The sequence below is a fragment of the Prionailurus bengalensis genome, chromosome B1 (genome assembly GCF_016509475.1).
Source record: "Prionailurus bengalensis isolate Pbe53 chromosome B1, Fcat_Pben_1.1_paternal_pri, whole genome shotgun sequence".
NCBI lineage: Eukaryota > Metazoa > Chordata > Mammalia > Carnivora > Felidae > Prionailurus > Prionailurus bengalensis.
Window position 1 is genome coordinate 35,849,172 of NC_057344.1, and position 18,271 is coordinate 35,867,442.

General features: G+C 53.8%; 1 protein-coding gene across 3 annotated transcripts in view; it reads right to left on the reverse strand.

Moving 5' to 3' along the window:
- Positions 1–256: 256 nt before the first annotated feature.
- BMP1 (bone morphogenetic protein 1) overlaps positions 257–18,271 on the reverse strand; it is a 44,037-nt gene continuing 26,022 nt past the window's right edge. For 2 of the 3 annotated variants that reach the window (XM_043562050.1, XM_043562057.1), the window contains 11 exons: positions 18,105–18,221; positions 17,712–17,857; positions 17,418–17,613; positions 14,252–14,377; positions 13,366–13,526; positions 12,801–12,981; positions 8,692–8,817; positions 5,406–5,533; positions 4,787–5,000; positions 2,922–3,172; positions 257–999 (listed from right to left, as the gene is read on the reverse strand). In XM_043562050.1, the coding sequence (XP_043417985.1) occupies positions 865–999; positions 2,922–3,172; positions 4,787–5,000; positions 5,406–5,533; positions 8,692–8,817; positions 12,801–12,981; positions 13,366–13,526; positions 14,252–14,377; positions 17,418–17,613; positions 17,712–17,857; positions 18,105–18,221 (1,781 nt within the window). In that variant the 3' untranslated portion in view covers positions 257–864. Of the gene's footprint in view, positions 1,000–2,921; positions 3,173–4,786; positions 5,001–5,405; positions 5,534–8,691; positions 8,818–9,114; positions 9,480–12,800; positions 12,982–13,365; positions 13,527–14,251; positions 14,378–17,417; positions 17,614–17,711; positions 17,858–18,104; positions 18,222–18,271 lie in introns of those variants that run through there. The other variant, XM_043562067.1, reaches the window with a different exon arrangement.

Genomic DNA, 18,271 nt, shown 5'->3' on the forward strand with positions numbered 1-18,271 from the left:
GGCTATGAGCAGTGCGTGTATATGCGGTATGCCTGCAGGCTGAAGTGTGCTAGGAGGCTGTGTTTGTGTGTGCCTGAGTGTGAAATCACACCCTCAGGGGTCCTGGAATTGAGGGAAGGAAGTGCAGCCAGCAGGGCCAGGTGTCCTGGCTGTGGGCTGGTCTCAGACACAGCAAGCCTGCACATCTGGAATGAGATGCACCGCACCCCCCCCGCCCCCCCGCCCCATGTCCCAGACAGCATCTGGCACAAGATACTGGCTGTAACACTTTCAGTTTATTGGCTGGTGTGCCCTGGTGTGGCTGACCAGCCGCTGGGCCTGAGAGAAGCCCTGTCTTGTTTCCCCACCCCCTCTTCTGCAGCCCCTCACGGTGCATCCTGTGGGACTCGTATGGAAACTCACACCCCAGGAAGTGGGGAAATAGGGGCTCAAAAAAACCATGTCGAGGTTGGAGAAGAGGTGGGAAATGTACATTACAATGAAGCTATGCCACCGGCTATACACAATACGGTGCACTTAGAGAGGGCAGGGAAGATGGGAGGGTCTGCTGACAGACGCTCTCCCCCCCAGGCCAGGCCCCCAGAGAGGAATGGCCACTTCAAGTGTCTCCGTGAAAGCTCTGGCTCCCTGGCCCTGGCCCCTTGTTCTGGTGGGGGCAAGGAGGAAGGGATCACGGGGAAGGGGCTCACGAAGCAGTCCCATTCCCCCGCCTCCTGAGGACAGCCTCACCTGGACCATCGGCCTGCAGGTCCTGGCGCCTGGGGGACAGGGACGGGGTGCCCACCTCCTGCCCACCTCCCACTGTCCAGTCCAGGTGACTGAGGGCAGCAGGCTTCCCGTCCCCGCCCCCGTGTGAGGCAGTGGTCATTTCTTGCTGTGCAGTGTGTCCTGGAACTTGGTGCTGGTGAACCGCAGGTGGAAGCCTTTTTTGGTGATGGTGTCATCTGAGTGGAATTTCACCAGGACAGAATCTCCGGCCGAGTACACCTCCTCAGGAGGCTGACAGAGGAAAAGGATGGGCATGAGGCTGAGGCTGCTGTTTTTCCTCCCCAGGATCCCCCGCTCTAAGGAAGGTGGGCGGCTCCCAGACATTCACCAGATTCCCCCAGCCCCTTGAAGCAGGGGGAAGACTATTGATAGCAAGAGTTTAAGGGGACACCTGGAGGAGGGGAAGAAAAGCAGGGGATAGAGGAGCTTGCCTTAAGTTCAGAGTCACACTTCATACCCAGCGCTGCTATTAACACTGCTATTAACAAGTTAGTTGTGAAGTCTCAGGCAAGGCACTGTCCCGCTCTGGGCCTCACTTCCCTCAAGGGCAAGCGGGAGTAAATGCTCCCTGCTCTCCAAGCTCAGAAGGGCTGATGGGGGTTGTGGGAGGGAGCAAATGAGAGTGTGGTTGTGAATGGGTTTTGCAAAGGGAGTGGGTTCTCTGAGAGGCTACCTTCTCACTGTCTCAGCTGCCTCTAGGAGAAGACAGAATAGCTGGGTCCTCCAGACATAGCTGTGGCCATTCCCCTCCCATCCTCCCCCAGTTCTGGCCATGGTTGGCTCTAGGCGATGCCCCTGCCTAGCTCCTGCAAGCCCCTCCTTACCTCTGTGTACAGGCCCTCAGAGTGAGAGCCGTCCACAGAGCCTCGGCACACGGATGCCCTGGCTCTCAGGGCACAGAAAGCATTTCCGAGAACCTTGGGGACATTTCCAGCAACCCTGCCAGGAAGCCCTGACAGGATTGGGTTCCTTCCCCAGGTTCCCTCCCGTTGGCTCCAGCCTGGTGGAAGTGTCTGGAAGAAGCCACCTGGGGACACCCAATTTGGTGTGTGGCTCACTGGAATGTGCCAGATCAAGGGAGTTACAAAGGGCAAAATGGGGAGGGGGTGCCGGCTTGGTGACCAGGGGATTCCAGAGTGGTGAGCCAGGCAGGGGAGGGGCCTATGTGCTCTGCTCCTACCCCACCCCCCACCTCTCTGCCCTGTCCCAGACCCTGTGAAGCAGAAGCTCTGTCCTAAGGGCACATTCAGCTGGCTAATGCTGGGCCCAGCAGATGCTGCTGCTGCTCCAGGAAGGAAGTTTAACACTTCCTAAGGTGCCCAGGTTACACTGGAGCATAGCCATAAGAGAGGTGAGGGACCAGGGAGGTGAGGGGCAGGAGGGCGTGTGTGTTTCTGTGCATGTGTGTGCGCACGCATGCACGGGTGTGTAATGGAGAGGAGAAGACGGTGTTCTCCGAAAGGGGAAAGGATTCACAAAAACAAAAAGAAGCCACAGCTCTGAGAGGAACATAAATCCACCTTTGTCATTTTCCTGTGGCTTCAGTTAAAATCAAGCAAACTTTTGCCCACTGCCTCTGAAAGTGCCATTTTATGGACCAAGAAGCAATGCTCAGTGTCTGCTTGGACAGTAGCACCAAGGGCTTTGGGACCAGCTGGCCTCCCACCAAGAAGGGAAACTGGCAGTGGAAGAGATGAGGGTGTTTTTATGGCTCAGCCAGATGACTGGTTAGCACAGTTCGGCTCAGGTCCTAGGTCCCTGGTTTTTGCTTCAACCTCTGCCCCCGACCCTGGGCCCTGGTAAGCTGCTTTAGGACTAGAACAAGGGCGGGGGGGGGGTGGGGTAGGGGGTGGTAGAGGGAACTCCATCCACCTCCCCGGATGCAAGCTACCCTGTAGGTCCAAAAAAACTGGTGCTGAGCAGGCTTGGGTCAGGGCAGGGCCTGTCCCAGAGGATGCAGAAACCACAGTGTTGGGCAAAAAAGGACAGAGTTTCCTGGGTGGGGATGGCTTAGGGCAGGGCGGGCCTCTGTGAGCAGCCACCCACCAGGCAGGGTCTCCCAGCTCCTGCAAAGGGCCAGGCATGTGCTAGCACCCATACCGGCACCCCACACCTGCAGAGGCAAGGGCACTGGGCAGGGGGCGGGGTCTCACCCCTGAGCCGCAGTAGCGCCCCAGTCTGGGGGCTGTGCTGTCATAGCCATCGAAGAGCTCCATGTAGTCGTAGCCACAGTCTGTCTCCTCCTCCACCTCGAAGGTCTGGAACACCAGCTCCACGCCATATCCTTCCTCTGCCACGATGACCCATTCGCAGTCCACCCCCCCAGGGTAGTTGTTGTCACCAAACTGCGCATGGGAGTAAAGATCCTTCGTCTTCACCTCTGCCCGAACCTGGCCTCCACACTCTGTGGGGGAGGAGCAACAGGATTGGCCACCACTCCCCAAGCATGGCCAGGGTCAGGGTACCGCGCCTCACTGTGCTGAACCCTCATGGCTCGATGGAGAGAGGGCCACATGGCTAGGGGCGAGTGGGTTTGGACCTGCCTGGGACGTGGCCCAGAACAAGTGCTCTGCTGCTCTACTTCTGGATAGATGCCCACAGAGGACCAGGGACACACCGGGCTGTTAGGCAACTCTGAGCTGAGGCACTGGGGAGGGCACGCTTGTCAAAAGAGCACATTGCTAATTTGCTCCAGCTGATGGCTGTCATGGAAGAATGTGGGCCCTGTGTTGCCAGGGCTTCCATTCTTAAGAGAGAAGAACCACATCTGGATTTTCTGCGAAAACTCTTGATTTTTCAATGTTGGCTCACATTGTTAAAAAACACACTGTGGGCCAAACAGAGCGGAACTGAGGGCCAGATAGAGTTCTGGGCTTCCAGTCTGTGACCCTCTGCTGGGAGGGGCAAATGAGAGCATGCAGGACAGGGTCCTCAGCGTCCATCCTCCTCTGGAAGCCCTCTGGCCTCTAGGAAATCTGGTGCTTATGTCTCCCTGGAGGGGTGAGGAGGGGGTGGGACAGGGCCTGAGCTACAAGGAAGAATGAGAGGCTCTGGACCCAGCAGTCCTGGGGACTCCGCAACAGGTGGCTCAAGACCCACAAGGAGCCTGTGAAGCCCCCATCTGACACCTGATGTTCCAGGTCTCCCAAGCCTGGGCTCCAGGCTTCCTCTACTGCTGCACTGTTTCTACTTCACTACTGTCCTGTCTTTACATACCAATTGCTCAGGCCAAACGAAATGACCTGCGGTCACCTGTACACACCCAGAGCTGTCCTGGGATTGTGGCTGTGCCTGGGCTCCTCCCCCTGCTGGAATGACCCCACCAACTCCTGCCCAGAGCTAGACCTTATCATGTTTTGTCTCATGCTATAACTATCTGTGCACGTCCCACCTCACGTCTGGACCGCGAGTTCCTGGTGTGCAGGGGTGAAGGGCTCATGCCTGATTCACCTCCATAAGCCCCTCTGAGTCTTGCATACAGCCAGAGCTCAGCAAATGGTTGTTAGATAAATGGACAAACGATCACTAAGTAGCCCCTCAAGGCCTGAGATGTTTGTCTGCTTCATTTTTGTGACCTGCACTTAGAGCACTGCTTCATCATACATGTTATGTGTTAATAAATATCTCTAGACGAGTGACTTTTGGGTTTGGAATGTGGGTGGGCTGCCACACAGTCAGGCGTCCTACCGCTGGGGACTGTGGGGCTTCCCTCCCCATCCCTGGATTCCCCACCCACTGGCCTCTGTGGCACTGCCCTCTGTTTTCCGGCAACTTAGCGGCCCCTAATCGGGACCTCTCCCACTCTCTCTTTAGTGCTCACTCTCTGCTCCTCTGCCCGGCCCTCAGAACACAGTCTCTGTCTACCCAGGCCATAGCTCTGTCCATCTGTCCCTTCATACACTCTTTCTAATCCCCCTGTGAAACTCCAGAGCCTGGGCCTGCCTGTGAGAGCAGGATCAGCAGAAGCTCGCAGAACAAGACAGCGTGAGGACATTGAGCTAGCCTGAGATGGCCTCACCTGTGGAGTGGGATGCCTGGAAGCCCTTCCTTTGGACGGAGTTGTCGGAGTAGAAGCGCAGGAACATGCGGCTGCCCGTGGCCAGGACAGGCTCAGGCTTCTTGCTCCCACAGAAGCGGCCCAGGACGGGGGCCTTGGCGTCACGGCCATCATACACCTCCAGGTGGTCATAGGCACACTCAGGCTGGGACTCGATATCCATCTCCACGAAGGTCTAGAGGGCACGGGGGAGGACAGCAAGTTCAGAATGCGTCTGAGGGGGGGCAGCAGGTGGCCCCAAATCTAGGCCTCCAGACCCCAGCTGATGGAGACCAGGGAAGCAGCCCCTGCCAGGGGCACTGCTGGTAGCAGTGAGGGAGGACCCGGGAATGGGTAATGGCAGGCACAACCCCAATATGTACTGGGACCGGGCCTCTGTCCAGACCAGATTTGGGGCTCATGAGGATCCTCACAGGGATGACAGCCCTGTGGGCTCAGCCAGGCCACCAGCCTGCAGTCTGCATGCTCTGGTCAGGACCTCTGAATTACCCAGAGCTTTGGAACTGATAGGAAACAGGTGGTAGCCCGATGGCATGGAAGAGCAGGGGTCCCCATGCAGGCTGGGGTGTGGGTACCTTACCAGCTTGACCCGGTGGCCAGGGGTGCTAGAGATAGCCCAGGTGCACTCCTTCTTGCTGGGATATTTGTCAGGCCAGTTGGGGCTGGTGATGGTGCCGCTGGTGGATGTCACCTTGTGGTCACAGCCGGCTGTGGGGAAGTGAAGGTAAAGGGATCAGCAAGAACCTTGGTGCTCTAGTGCCTCCTGTGAGGAAAGGAACAAAGCCCTTCCCTCCTGCCCTCCTTGCTTCTTTCTCTTGTCCCCCACCTACAAACTGATGGAAGGCTTACATTACTTCTTTTCTGTTTGGTTACCCATGGCCAGGGAAATCTAGCTGCTTGCCTCCAAGCGAGGTCTGCCTGGCAGCATCCATGAAAGCCGCCCTCACAGGCACTGCCGTGCAGATCCCTGGACCTTTGAGGCCTCTGGCCACACCCCCTCTGCCCTCCATGATGTTGTCATCCTCTGGTATCCTGCCACACTTCCACATTCACAGAAGACTTTGGCACCTGACTCAGTTCTATACCCATTCCTGCTGCCATCCCAGGTGATGTCAGCCAACACTCTAGCCTCTCTGTTCCTGACCTTCTCAGCTCTATTGGCACTTATCTTCTTCCTCTCAAGCCGGGCTTGCTCATGACCTTACTCTAGGCCTTGCCATCACCTACCATTTCCTGATGCTACAAACACATCACCTCTCTGTGACCACTTCCTGTTCTTCCAGGGTGCTCAGGCCCTCACTATCCTTTCAACACTTCTTCAGCTTTAGAGAGACTTCCAGGGTCTTGATCCTTCTATTTTCTCCCAATATTTCCTCCTTGGTTGACTTAACTTGCTTCCCTATCTGGCTGGACTATATGGCTGATCATCCTGGCTGCTCATCAACATACTGTCCTTCTACCGTGTCCTCTCGGAAAACCCCATCTGCCTCAACCACTGGGAACCGAAACCACTTGATACTCTTGGATCTGTCCTTCACCACCTCCACCCCTTACCTCCTCAACAACGGCTCCAAATCTTCAGCCCTCTCCACTCCCATCCCTTCCCTCTCAGAAGATCACCTCACCTCCTGCCTCCCTGAAAAAAATCAGGGCCTCAGATATGAACAACTTCAGCTTCCCAGCCCCTCCCTGCAAACTCACCTTCCTCCTTCCTCGTCTCCAAAAAGGAGTCCCAGGTCCACGTGGGTACCTTTGTACCACAAATTATCCACCCTCACTCTCTGTGCCATCTCTGCCAGCCTGTGGACCCTCCTATGCTTTGCCCCATCCTAAAGTAACTCCCCCACAGCCCTACATTCCCCTCTAGCTGCCACCCATCCTTTCTCCTTTACTTCTCAGTTGTTCTTCAAGAAAACTTGCTATTACCCCATTCTCACTGTTTATGGCTCTTTGATCCATTGCAATCTGCCTTCCCACCTCTGAGAGTGTGGCCTCACAAACGAATTTAAAAGCTGATGTTCATGATTTATTATCATCCAATCTGACAGGTTTCTTGGGGAAAAACAGGCGGCCAGTGCACTGTGGGCTGGGGAGGAGAAAGGGATGGATAGGTGCCTATGGTCAGCGGCTCACAGGATGAATACACAGCCATGAGGCCCAGAGAGCAGTGTGCAGGCTGCCCAGAGGCCCTGTGGAGGCAGGTAGAGCTCCTGGCTCTCCACAGTGGACCTATGGGCTGTGTCCATCATCCTTCTGTGGTTCTCCAAGGCCACATTCGCTGTTCTCCCCCATTTATACACAGGTCTTTGGGGCCCTCTAACTTCTCTGTGTGTGCCCACTTCTCCCCTGGCTAGACTGCAATCTTCCTGGGGGCAGAGGGACTCCCCTCTTTTTTTTTTTTTTTTAGTGAGCCTTATGCCCAATGTGGGGCTCAAACTCACAACCCTGAGATCAAGAGTTGCATGCTCTACCAACGGAGCCAACCAGGCACCCCAGAGGAACTCCCCTCTTGAGGTCCCTGCAGAACTTTGCACAACCTCTGCAAGGAGGAGTCAGGAAATACTGATTTGTAATTCGCCTATCATTTGAGTGAGGAATCATGAGTGCTTCTAAAATGACTCAGCTATGTACAGGTTGTCCACCCTAGAAGTGTAAAACCTCTCACAGCTATCTTGTTAATGTTGATGTACTCTTTTTCACACAGTACACACAGAGAGAGAATGCACTTTGGACAACCACAGAATAAGGTCCCCTCCAGCTAAAAGACGTGGAGGCCCTGTGAATCAGGAACTTCGTATTCGGGTAGACCGAAGTAATCAGGTTGGAAGCTCTTTAGTGTCCATTGGGTCACTGCTGAGTGCTTCAATCCTGTTTATTTTATCCAGGAGTTTATTTGTTTATACCTTGGTTGTCCACCTAAGAACAGTGAGAAGAGGTATTTGCCAGGCACTGTGCTAAGTGTTCAAGCAAGATCTGTAAACTTTAGTATGCTGCAAGGCAGTTACCATTGTTAATCATCTCATGGGTGAGGAACTGGAAGCTCAGAGAGGTGCAGTGATTCACCCAAAGTCACACAGACATTCAGTGGCAGAGCCAGGTCTGTGTTGTGCTGCTGGGATAGTATGCCCCAGCAAGCGGGGGACACAACGGCATTCGGGACTTGGAACAGGCCAGTGTTGTAGCATGTCCAAAGAGCTATCAGAAGATGTTGGTGATGATATGAGTGCTGTTTTCAAATATCTGCAGGGCTTTAGTGTCTGGGAGGCGGTGACCCTGTTCTGAATGTCCCCAGGGGTCAGCAGTGTGACCAATAATGGCTGACATATGACTGTGCTTGCTATGAGCTCAGCACGCTTGGAGCACTTCAGAGAGCCCTGTGCCCTGATGAGGTAGGTCTATTGCGACCTACGTGTCACACAGGAACAAACAGAAGTGCTCAAGGGTGCACAGCTGGCTAAGCAGTGGGGCTGGGCCAGGCAGCCTGGCTCCAGCCTGTGCTCTCAACCTCTGTGCCATCTCAACTCTCTGCCACAGGAAGGTCGTTATGAAGACAAGGACTTGTCCATGGATTTTAAGAAGCACTAAGATCAGTCTAAAAATGGAGCCTGGGGATGAGTGTGAGCCCCTCCTCTCCTAACATGCACAAGGAGACACGGAAGCATGTGTGGCTTGGATATTTTGAGGACGGAAGAATCTGTGGGCCAGGTGGGAGGCAAAACAAGGTAACCTCAGAGACCACTCGTGACCTTGAGTCTACACCGGGCCAGATGGAGATGGCACCCGTGTCCTCGTGTCCCCAGCCTCCAGTCCTTTGGGCCTGCTGGCCCTGCCCTAGGGGCTCTGGGCGCTGCACTGGCAGCGCTTACCTTCCTTGCAGTCGTGTTTGTTGTCATGTAGGACGAAGCCACTGCGACACTGGCACTCATAGCTGCCGAAGGTGTTGACGCAGTCTTGCTGGCAGCCGCCGTTATCCTTGGAGCACTCGTCCTTGTCTGCAGGGGAGCAAACAAGGCGGGCCCAGGTCTGTGCAGGGCTGAGGTCGGGGTGGTCACCCCAGGGGAAGCGGGAGGCTGGCTGGGTTTCCTCCCCCGGGGGGGCCAAGGCCACGGTGGGGTCCAGGGCAGTGCATCCAGCGGAGCCAGCTGAGTGGCCCAGCTGTGGGGAGAGAAAGTAGAAGTGGGGTGGAGGGAGGGCTGGGGGCTGGAGCTGACCAACATGGGCACCCTCTACCATTACCTGCTTACTGGACAGACGGACAAGTGGAAAAACAGACACACGGACAAGCAGACTGCAAGAGAAAGGAGCAGGACGCAGGGGTCCCTCTTTTACTTCACAACAGGAAATGTCACAGACACCATCAAAATGGGAGGGAGTGGGGGCAGGGAAGGTCCCCTGTCCATGGGAGGGGGGGACAAGGGGAGAGGAGAGCACCAGTTCTGTCCGGCCAGAAGGAGGCAGGCCGGAATGGCAGAGCGGAGGTGGGGGGTGGTCGGGCACTGAAGCCCCCATCCCATTCCGTCCAAGGTGAGGTTCCTGAGTAACAAAGGGTCCGGGAGGCCTGGCAGGCCTCACTGGGGGGTCCGGTTTCTTTTCTGCACTCGGAATTTGAGCTGGTGGGGGCGTCCCCGAGGGGGCTGCAGAGCGGGCCTCTTTTCTGAAACGAGAGAGAGAAGGAGAAAAGGGACCAAGGGGTGGGGGTGGAGGGCAGGGACCAGGGAGGGAGAGCAGTGAAAACCAACCCGGGGCCTCAGAGGCAGATTCACAGGGCAATGCGGGAAGGCGGCGGGACACACATGCAGGATGGCCATGTCCGGCGCAGCCAGGTCAAAGAGGAAGAGCAAGTGGGAAGAGGCACAGCGACAGAAACAGAAAGGAAGAGAGCCTGCAGCAGGAAGAAGGCCTGGAGGGGTAGGCACAAGGCCCGCACATATGGAAGGAGAGAAACAGAGTCTCTGGTAGAGGGGAGCAGCCCACGGAAAGGGTGGGCCCGGCTGGGAGCTCCGAGCTCTCACTCTGGCTGCTGCAGCTACAGGCTGTGTTTAGACACACACACCCACACCAGCATGCCCACAGACACGGGATCCCTCGGGGATGTACTGCGGTCCCACTGGGGCAGCACAGACACTGACCCACAGGTACACCACACTCAGGCGCAGGACCCACAGGCAGACATAGAGACCGCATGCACACATACCACTGGCCAGCCATCCACCTGTGTGCACGTGTGCATAAGGGACACACACTACTTCTTCCCACATGTGTGTGAGGAAGCGTGCGCACAGATGCATAGGCAGGCACTCAGGGGCCAGTACGTGGGTATAAAGACACAAAAACACAGAGAACACAAGGCTCTTCAGCAGACCTGTGAACTCAAGTGTGCTCACACATGCAGCTGCTCAAGTTCGGGTCAACCCACACACGCACTCTCCCATGAGCACACACACACACAGAGACACAGGCTACAGGCATGTGTTTGTCACTCCCACACATGCTCCAGTCTGTCTGCGGTCACTCTGGGGACTGTGTGCTTGGCACAGAGGCAGGTGTTCAGGGAAGCTGTGTAGATCGAACGGACACCCAGATTTCCAGAGGGGAATCACGAGGTAGAAAGATGTCCGCTGGCATTCAAATGGGCAGGTGGGGTCTGTGACAAAGGTGACCCTGTTCCTGGTCTCCATCAGTAGTGGAGGGGCCTGAGCACTGGCTTCCGGAAGGCCCGGCTTCTCCACTCCATTCTCAGGTGGGCCAGACCCCTTAAGGCCCGCAGGAACTCAAGGTCAAGAGGTGGGATCCCCAAATCCCTCCCCAGGGCTCCTTCTCAGTTACAGCCTCACAGGGGATCCTCGCTGAGGGCCCTGTGGAAGCTGCCGGCCCTGCAGGAAGGTGGGGGTGAGGGGCACTCTACAGCCCAGAAACTCGCCTGTGACTACACTAGGAACTCTAGGGGCCCCATCTTACAAATGGAGCAAAGATTTGCCTGAAATGTTTTGAACCCCACACCTTCCCTATATGTGCACCCTAAATACCTAGTACAGTGCCTGACACATAGGAGGGGTAAAAGAAATACCTGCCCAGTAAACGAACGAGTGCGTGGGCAAGTGGGTGGCTGAATGGATGAGTGACAGAAAAGTGAGTCCTGAGGAAGGCCTGCTGTAGCGTCCCGGGGCAGGGCTCTGGCATGGGGGGGTGGGGAGTGGGAGTGGCAGCCTCACAGCCTCACCTCAGAGGAGCCGAGGAGCCAGGGAGCAGGTTGCAGGAGGGGCAGGAGCGGGGAGGGTGGACATGGCCCGGACAAGGAGACGGCACTCACCCTCCAGTGCCAAATGCCCCGGAAGGTGGCTGGGGTCAGACTGAAGGTCTTCAGGCTCTTTCTTCTCCTTCTTGGCTTAGGGTCTCCTCGCTGGGTGTCCCAAAAGTCCAAAGAGCCCCCCTCCTGGGGGGCCAGAGTCAGATGCCCCATGCCCTGAGGGCTGAACGAACCTTGATGCCCACTGGTGAGGGTCCTCTGCAGGTTTCTTAGGCAGCAGGGCATTGCACGTGTGTGTGTGTGTGTGTGTGTGTGGCTGTGCACGTGTGTGTGTGCGTCTCTGTGTGGGGCTGAGGGGGCAGGTGGCCCAGTGTCAGGCCAGGGCAGGGCAGTACCCAGGGGTGGAGAGACCTGGGCTCTAGCCTGACAGATGTGTCGGTCCCCCTCCCGCCTCTGAGAGTCAAGTAACAGAAGGGCAGAAAGAGACGAGAGTAAGCAGGTAATGGTTTCCCCAGGGCTGAGCCTACCCCTGAGTAGGTGTTACATCCCCTTGGCCCTCTGGTGAGCACCCTGTAGGAGTTCCAGGTGGGCATAGGGAAGAAAAGGATTCGCATTGCAAGGGGAGGGGGTCTCAGCAAGCAGTGGGGCAGGGGCTGTGGGGCACTTTAAGCAGAGCAGGATGGCTGGCAGTGACAAGCAGGGAACCAGTGCACAGGGGCAGTGCATGGCATCCAGGTGGGGCAGGCAGGGGTGCAGGGATGCAACATAGGGGGCTTGAGGATGCAGGACCCTGGGCAAAGGGGGGGAAAAGGAAGGCAGTGTGGACTAGGCCATGGGCTTCCTGCCTTCCTGCTACCCCATGCCCGGCCCACCAGGCCAGCTGGAGATCAGAATCCCTGGGCCACTCCCATATAAAACCAGCTGCTTCAGCCACTCCCTCCACCTCCCACTCCCCAACTCAAGTTCATGGAGTTCCCACCCCACACTATCAACGTCCCAAGTCAAAGAGTGCCTCTGAAAGACCACCAGCCTTGCCCCAGGATGAAGGATTGAGGGAAGACTAAGGCAGGGGGCAGGTCTCCTGGGACCCCTGGAGGCCCAACTCAGAGAGGTTGACTGCATTTTAGGCCTCCCAAGAATGGGTCCATCAAAGGGGCTTGATCACAAGCCTTATACGGGGCAGCTCTCAATAAATAAACATATGCTGGTTGGATCTGAGTCCCTCACCTATGGGCTGAGGGTGAGTGGGAAGGCTTTGGTGTTGATGAGAGGGAGGCTCCTCATCGTTTCTGAAGGCCTCGGCATGAACCCATTTGGCATGTGGGTCTGATTAGAGATGTGGCCGCTGCCAGATAATCTGCCCCACACACTCCAAGGCAAACACCCTCCTCCTCTGCATGCACCCTGCGTTCTCTGGCCATCCTGAACTCCCTGTTTCCAGGGCCTGCCCTCTCTGGGGCCTCAGCATGATGGCTCCTGAAAGGAAAGCCCTCTCCTTTCATTTCTTCATGCCTATGTACTGCCCATCCTCAGGCTGGTTCCCATATAGCCCAGAGGGTTCAGAAGTAATGGGGTTCAGGAGCAGAGGGGTTGGCCTGGTGGTGGTGGGCTAATGGGGGGAGCAGGGGACAGACCCTGCTGGCCTGGTAACAGAGAGGGCTAGAAAGTGCAGGGGTAGTGTGGCAGGGGGGAGGGGCGGTGGGCTCACAGCTGGGTAGTCCGGGTTACCTGAGAAGAAGTGGGCCTTGAAGCCCTTTTTGGAGACGGTGTTGTCAGACTTGAACTCCACACGCATGTTGTTGTACTGGGAGGTGATGACCTCGGGCTTCTCGGAACCACAGAACTTGCCATGTAGCTTGGAGTCAGCCGTGAGCCCACTGCGTACTTCCACGAAGTCATACTTGCACACCTGCAGGGCAGTGCAGCTCTAGGCCTGCCTCCTCCAGGAAGCCTCTCCTGACCACCCCCACCTGGGAAGGCTCCCTTTTGTCCTTTTGTCTTTAGTCACCCATCTTACATAATCTAACAACTCAAAAAGGTGCCAAGCCACCCCCACAGGATCCTCTTGCGCTCCCCACACAAGCCCTGACTGAGTCTTGCCTTGCTCCACATTCCCCTGTGCACTCCCTGACCTTCAAGCCCTCCTCCCCGACCCTCCCCTGTTTCCTGGAATTGGGAGCAGTCTCTCCTCCTCTACATTCTTTGGGTATTTCATATGGAAGGAAGCAGGCACTGAGCCGAGCTCCCACGCCTCAGACCTTCCTGAGTCTCCTCAGCTCTGGTGGGCACTTACGTCATTGCCTTCCGTCTCGAAGAAGTCGAACTGCAGGGAGATGCGGTACTGGGTAGGGGCCACCAATTGCCAGATGCAGTTTTTGTTAGGGGGGTACTCCTTGGGCCAGCCTGGGCTGGTGATGGATCCGTTGAGCTTGGTGAGGAATCCACCACAGGCAGCTGTGGGGACAACAGAGGTGGCATCAGCCACCAGGAGTCCCCACTCTAGGTAAGGGCCAGGGGTAAGGGTGCATTAAGGAGAAGAGGGGGATGTGTGGATGCCCTGCGGTCCTGGGGCTTGTGTCTGGTCTCTCAAGGATGGGAGGGAAGCAGGCAGGGTGAGGGGTGTACCTTCAGAGTATGAGGAATTGGGGAGTCATATGCATGAACACTCTACTTTCTCAGGGCCTCTGCTAAGAAGGAGGCGGGGAGTGAAGGGCTCAGAGAAGGCTGGGCCGGTGGGCAGTGAGGACTGGAGGCAGGGAGAGGAAGGTGGGTAGAGAAAAGACACACAGCAAACCCAGGCTGAGCTGCAGGTAGTTGGCAGGGAATGCTCTCACCTCAGGGGCAGGTATAGGGAGAGGCTGAAAAATCATTGCCTGTCTGAAAACAGTGGTTTCCAAACTGGGGATCATGACCTTCAGGAGGATGATGAAATCAATCAGCAGGTCATGATCAGCATTTTAAGTGAATAAAAATGAAAAAAAAAAAAAATACCAGAGTGCATCACACCTGGTAAGTGTGTTCAGGGGGCTGCAGGGCTGCCATATAAAATGTATTCCTTGTTGGTGATGAGTGAAGAAAGTGCTAGGGAATCTGGGCTTTCCCAGGAAGGGGTGTGTCCAAGGGCTTAAGAGATCTGGGCTAGAGGGTCTGGGCCCTGGGGCTGTGTTGGAGGCACTCACCCTCACAGCGGCGCTTGTCCGGGGCCAGCTCATACCCAGGGTCACAGCTGCACTTGTAGCTGCCCAAGGTGTTGAGGCACCGCTGCTCGCAGCCCCCACGGTTGGGCCGTGAGCACTCGTCCACCTCTGCCAATTGGGAAGAAAGGGTGTCAATGACTGCCAGGCCAGGGCCTGCCTCCTGTGCTCTGCTTGAGAGTCAAGTCCAGTGTCCCTCAGCCTTCCTGTGACCACCTCCAGCCCCACTGCAGGGGACAGGAGTCAGCTGTGGACCACTCAGCTTTGAGGCTGTGGCCCTCCCTACCCCAGCCAGCCCCCCAACTCGGTCCCCAGGGGTTCCTACTCCTGAGAGCCCCAAAGGGACAGGTAGTAACCTGAAGGAGGGGACAGGTAGACCCCACAGAGCCTTTCTTTGACCACAATGGCTGGGCTGGTGACCACCACCATTTATTGGTGCCTCTTGTGTGTCATTCCCCAGCCTTTCTTCATTTATCCTTCAATCCTGACATGACCAGTGATGGAGGGACTGTTACTATCCCCATTTTACAGATGAGGAAATGAGGTTCAGACAGATTACCTGTCCACAATCACACCGGTAAAAGAAATCCATGCTGCCTTGCTTCCTCCCTAAGCTTCTATGGCACTTCCTGCCTCTATGCCTCACTGGCATTTCTTCTACACAAACTTTTGGACTTTAAGGCAACTCCTGAACTACTATTTCAATTCACAGTTGAGCACCTACCACGTGTCAGCTACTTTTACATATGTGTGTCATTTACTCAATGAGATATGCAGTTTCTCAGTGCAGTTGACCTCTTCTCCCCAGTTAGGCCATAAATTCAAGCACAGGGTACCATGGTCTATGCATCCCTCATAGAATCTCTGTGTAGAATGGGTGAATAAAGAAGACATGAAGTCACCACAGCAATATTCACAATAGCCAAGATGTAGAAACAGCCTAAATGGTCACCAACAGATGAGGATAAAGAAAATGTGCTACAGGATTTAGAAGAATTAATATTGTTAAAATGTCCATACTACCCACAGCAAACTATAGATCCAAAGTAATCCTGACCAAAATACCATTTTGCACAGAACTATAACACATTATCCTAAAATGTGTATGGAACCACAAAAGATTCCAAGCAGCCAAAGCAATCTTGAGAAAGAACAAAGCTGAGGGGCATGCTCCCATATTCCAAACTGTAGTGCAAAGCTATAATCAAAAACAAATAAATCAAAATGGTATGGTACCGGTACAAAAACAGACAAATAGATCAGTGGAAGAGAATAGAGAGTCCAGAAAAAAAAACTCACGATTATGTGTTCAATTATTCTATGACAAAGGAGGCAATAATATACAATGGGGAAAAGACAGCCTCTTCAATTAATGGACAGATCAGACAGCTACATGCAACTGGACCACTTACATTATACACAAAAAGAAACTCAAAATGCGTTAAAGACTTAAATATTAGACCTGAAACCATGAAACTCCTAGAAGAAAACCAAGGCAGTAAGCTCTTTGGCATTGGTATTAATGATATTTTCTTTGGATCTGTCTCTTCAGGCAAAGACAACAAAAGCAAAATAAACAAATGGGACTACGTCAAACTAAAAAGCGTTTGCACAGTGAAGGAAACCATCAACAAAACAAAAAGTCAACTTAATGGGAGAAGATATTCACAAATGTTATATGAAATAAGTGGTTGACATCCAAAATATATAAAGAACTCAAAAAACTCAATATAAGACGACTATTGATTAAAAATGGGCAGAGGACCTGAATAGACGTTTCTCTAAAGAAGATATACAGATGGCCAACAGATACATGAAAAGATGCCCAATATCACTCATCATCAGAGAAAATGCAAATCAAAACCACATTGAGATATCACTTCACACCTGTCAGAATGGAGAGTATCAAAAAGTTAAGAATAACAAGTGTTGGTGGAAGATGTGGAGAAAATAGAACCTTCTGCATGTTGGTGGGAATGTAAATTGGTTCAGCCACTCTGGGAAACAGTATGGAGATTCCTCAAAAATTTAAAAACAGAACTACAATATGATCTAGCAGTTCCACTTTTAAGCATTTATCTGAAGAAAATGAAAACACCAATCTGAAGAGATATATACAGCCCCATGTTCACTGAAGCATTATTTACAACAGCCAAGATATGGAAGCAATTAAAGTGCCCATCAATAGATGAATGGATAAAGTAGATGTGGTATATACATACAATGGAATATTACTCAGCCACAGAAAAGAATGAAATCTTACCATTTGTGACACCATGATGGACCAGAAGGTATGAGGCTAAGTGAAATAAGCTAGACAAAGATAAATACTGTATGATTTCACTTACATGTTGAATCTAAAAACAAAACAAATGAACAAACAAAACAAAACAGAAACAGACTCATAGATATGGAGAACAAACTGATGGGTGCCAGAGGAGAGGGGGTGGAGGGATGAACAAGATAGGTGAAGGGAATTAAGACATGCAGTTTTCCAGTTATAAAAAAAAAAAAAAAAGCAAGATGTGGGGATGGAATATACAGCATAGGTAATATAAGTCAACAAGATTGTAACAACTTTGTAAGGTGATGGATGGTAACTAGACTCACCGTGGTGACCATTGATAATGTACTTAAACACTGAATCGCTATGTTGTACCCTTGAAACTAACAGGATATTGTGTGTCGATTACTCTTCACTTTAAAAAATGTGTTATATACACACAGTGGAATAAAAATGGATGAACCTTATGAACATTATGTTCAGTAAAAAAGCTAGTTACAGAAAGACAAATACTGCAGGATTCCACTTATACAAGCTATATAGATTCAATAAATGAATGAATGAATGAGTGGATGAATGAATGAATGATGGCTGCCAGGGGTTGGGGGCTGGGGGAAATGTGGAGCTGCTAATCAAATAGGCATAAAGTTGCTGTCAAGCAAGATGATTAAGCCTTGGAGATCTGCTGTAGAGCACCGTGCCTTCGGCCAGCAACATGGTATAGTACACTTACAAATGCATCCAGAGGACACATCTCAAGCTACGTGTTTTTACCACAACAAAACACAATTTTAAAAATTAAAAGAAGGAATGGAGGAGATGGATTGGCCATGGGGGTGGGCCGGGTGGGGAATGGGGAAGGAGCACCTTTGAAAAAGTTGACAGCAAAGCCAGCTTTGTTAATGGATCCGTCAGAGACGAATTTGAGCCAGAGGCGACTGGAAGTGCTCTTGATGTCATCCGGCTTCTCGTAGCCACAGTAGCGCCCGATGAGGGTGCTGCTCTCACTGTGCCCATCACGCACCTCCAGGTAGTCGTAGGCACAGCTGTCATGGCGCTCGATCTGAGGGTCAGGGGCTGGATCAGCTGGAGCAGCTCTGGTGGCCAGGGCCCAACACCAGGAAACCCACAACAGGTGGGACAGCAGGGTCTCCGACCTACCTCAAAGGACTGGAAGGTGAGGCCCACATGGAAGCCCTCAGACACCTGGATCCGCCAGATGCAGACTTTGCTGGGCCGATAATCATCAGGGTAATTGGGTGACTGGATGTGGCCATTGTCCTTCTTCACATCTCCCCCACAGATGGCTTTGGGGACACAGGGTGAGGTCAGTTAGAATGCTCTGCTCAGCTCAAGAGCCCCTCTCTCCCCTCCTTCAGTCCTTCCTATGTACCCCTCCCCCCAGCTTCTTAGTGCCCCCAGGCCTGGCCAATCCCACTGGGGTCTCTGCTTCCTCCCTCATGCTCCCTTGACCTTGCCCTTAGTGTGCCAGGAGTGAGCGTTTTGATCCCCAGGGACCACACCCAATCCTCCCTTGTCACTCTTCTTCCGTACCTTCATAGACGGCAAAGAAGCCCTTCCCGACCCAGTTGCTGCTGCTGCGGAACTCGACCCAGAGACGGCTGTCGGTGGAGACAATAGGCTCGGGGAGTTTGCCCCCGCAGAAGCGGCCTGCGCAGACAGTGTGGACAGAGGGCAGTGAGGCCTGAAGTGGGTCCCTC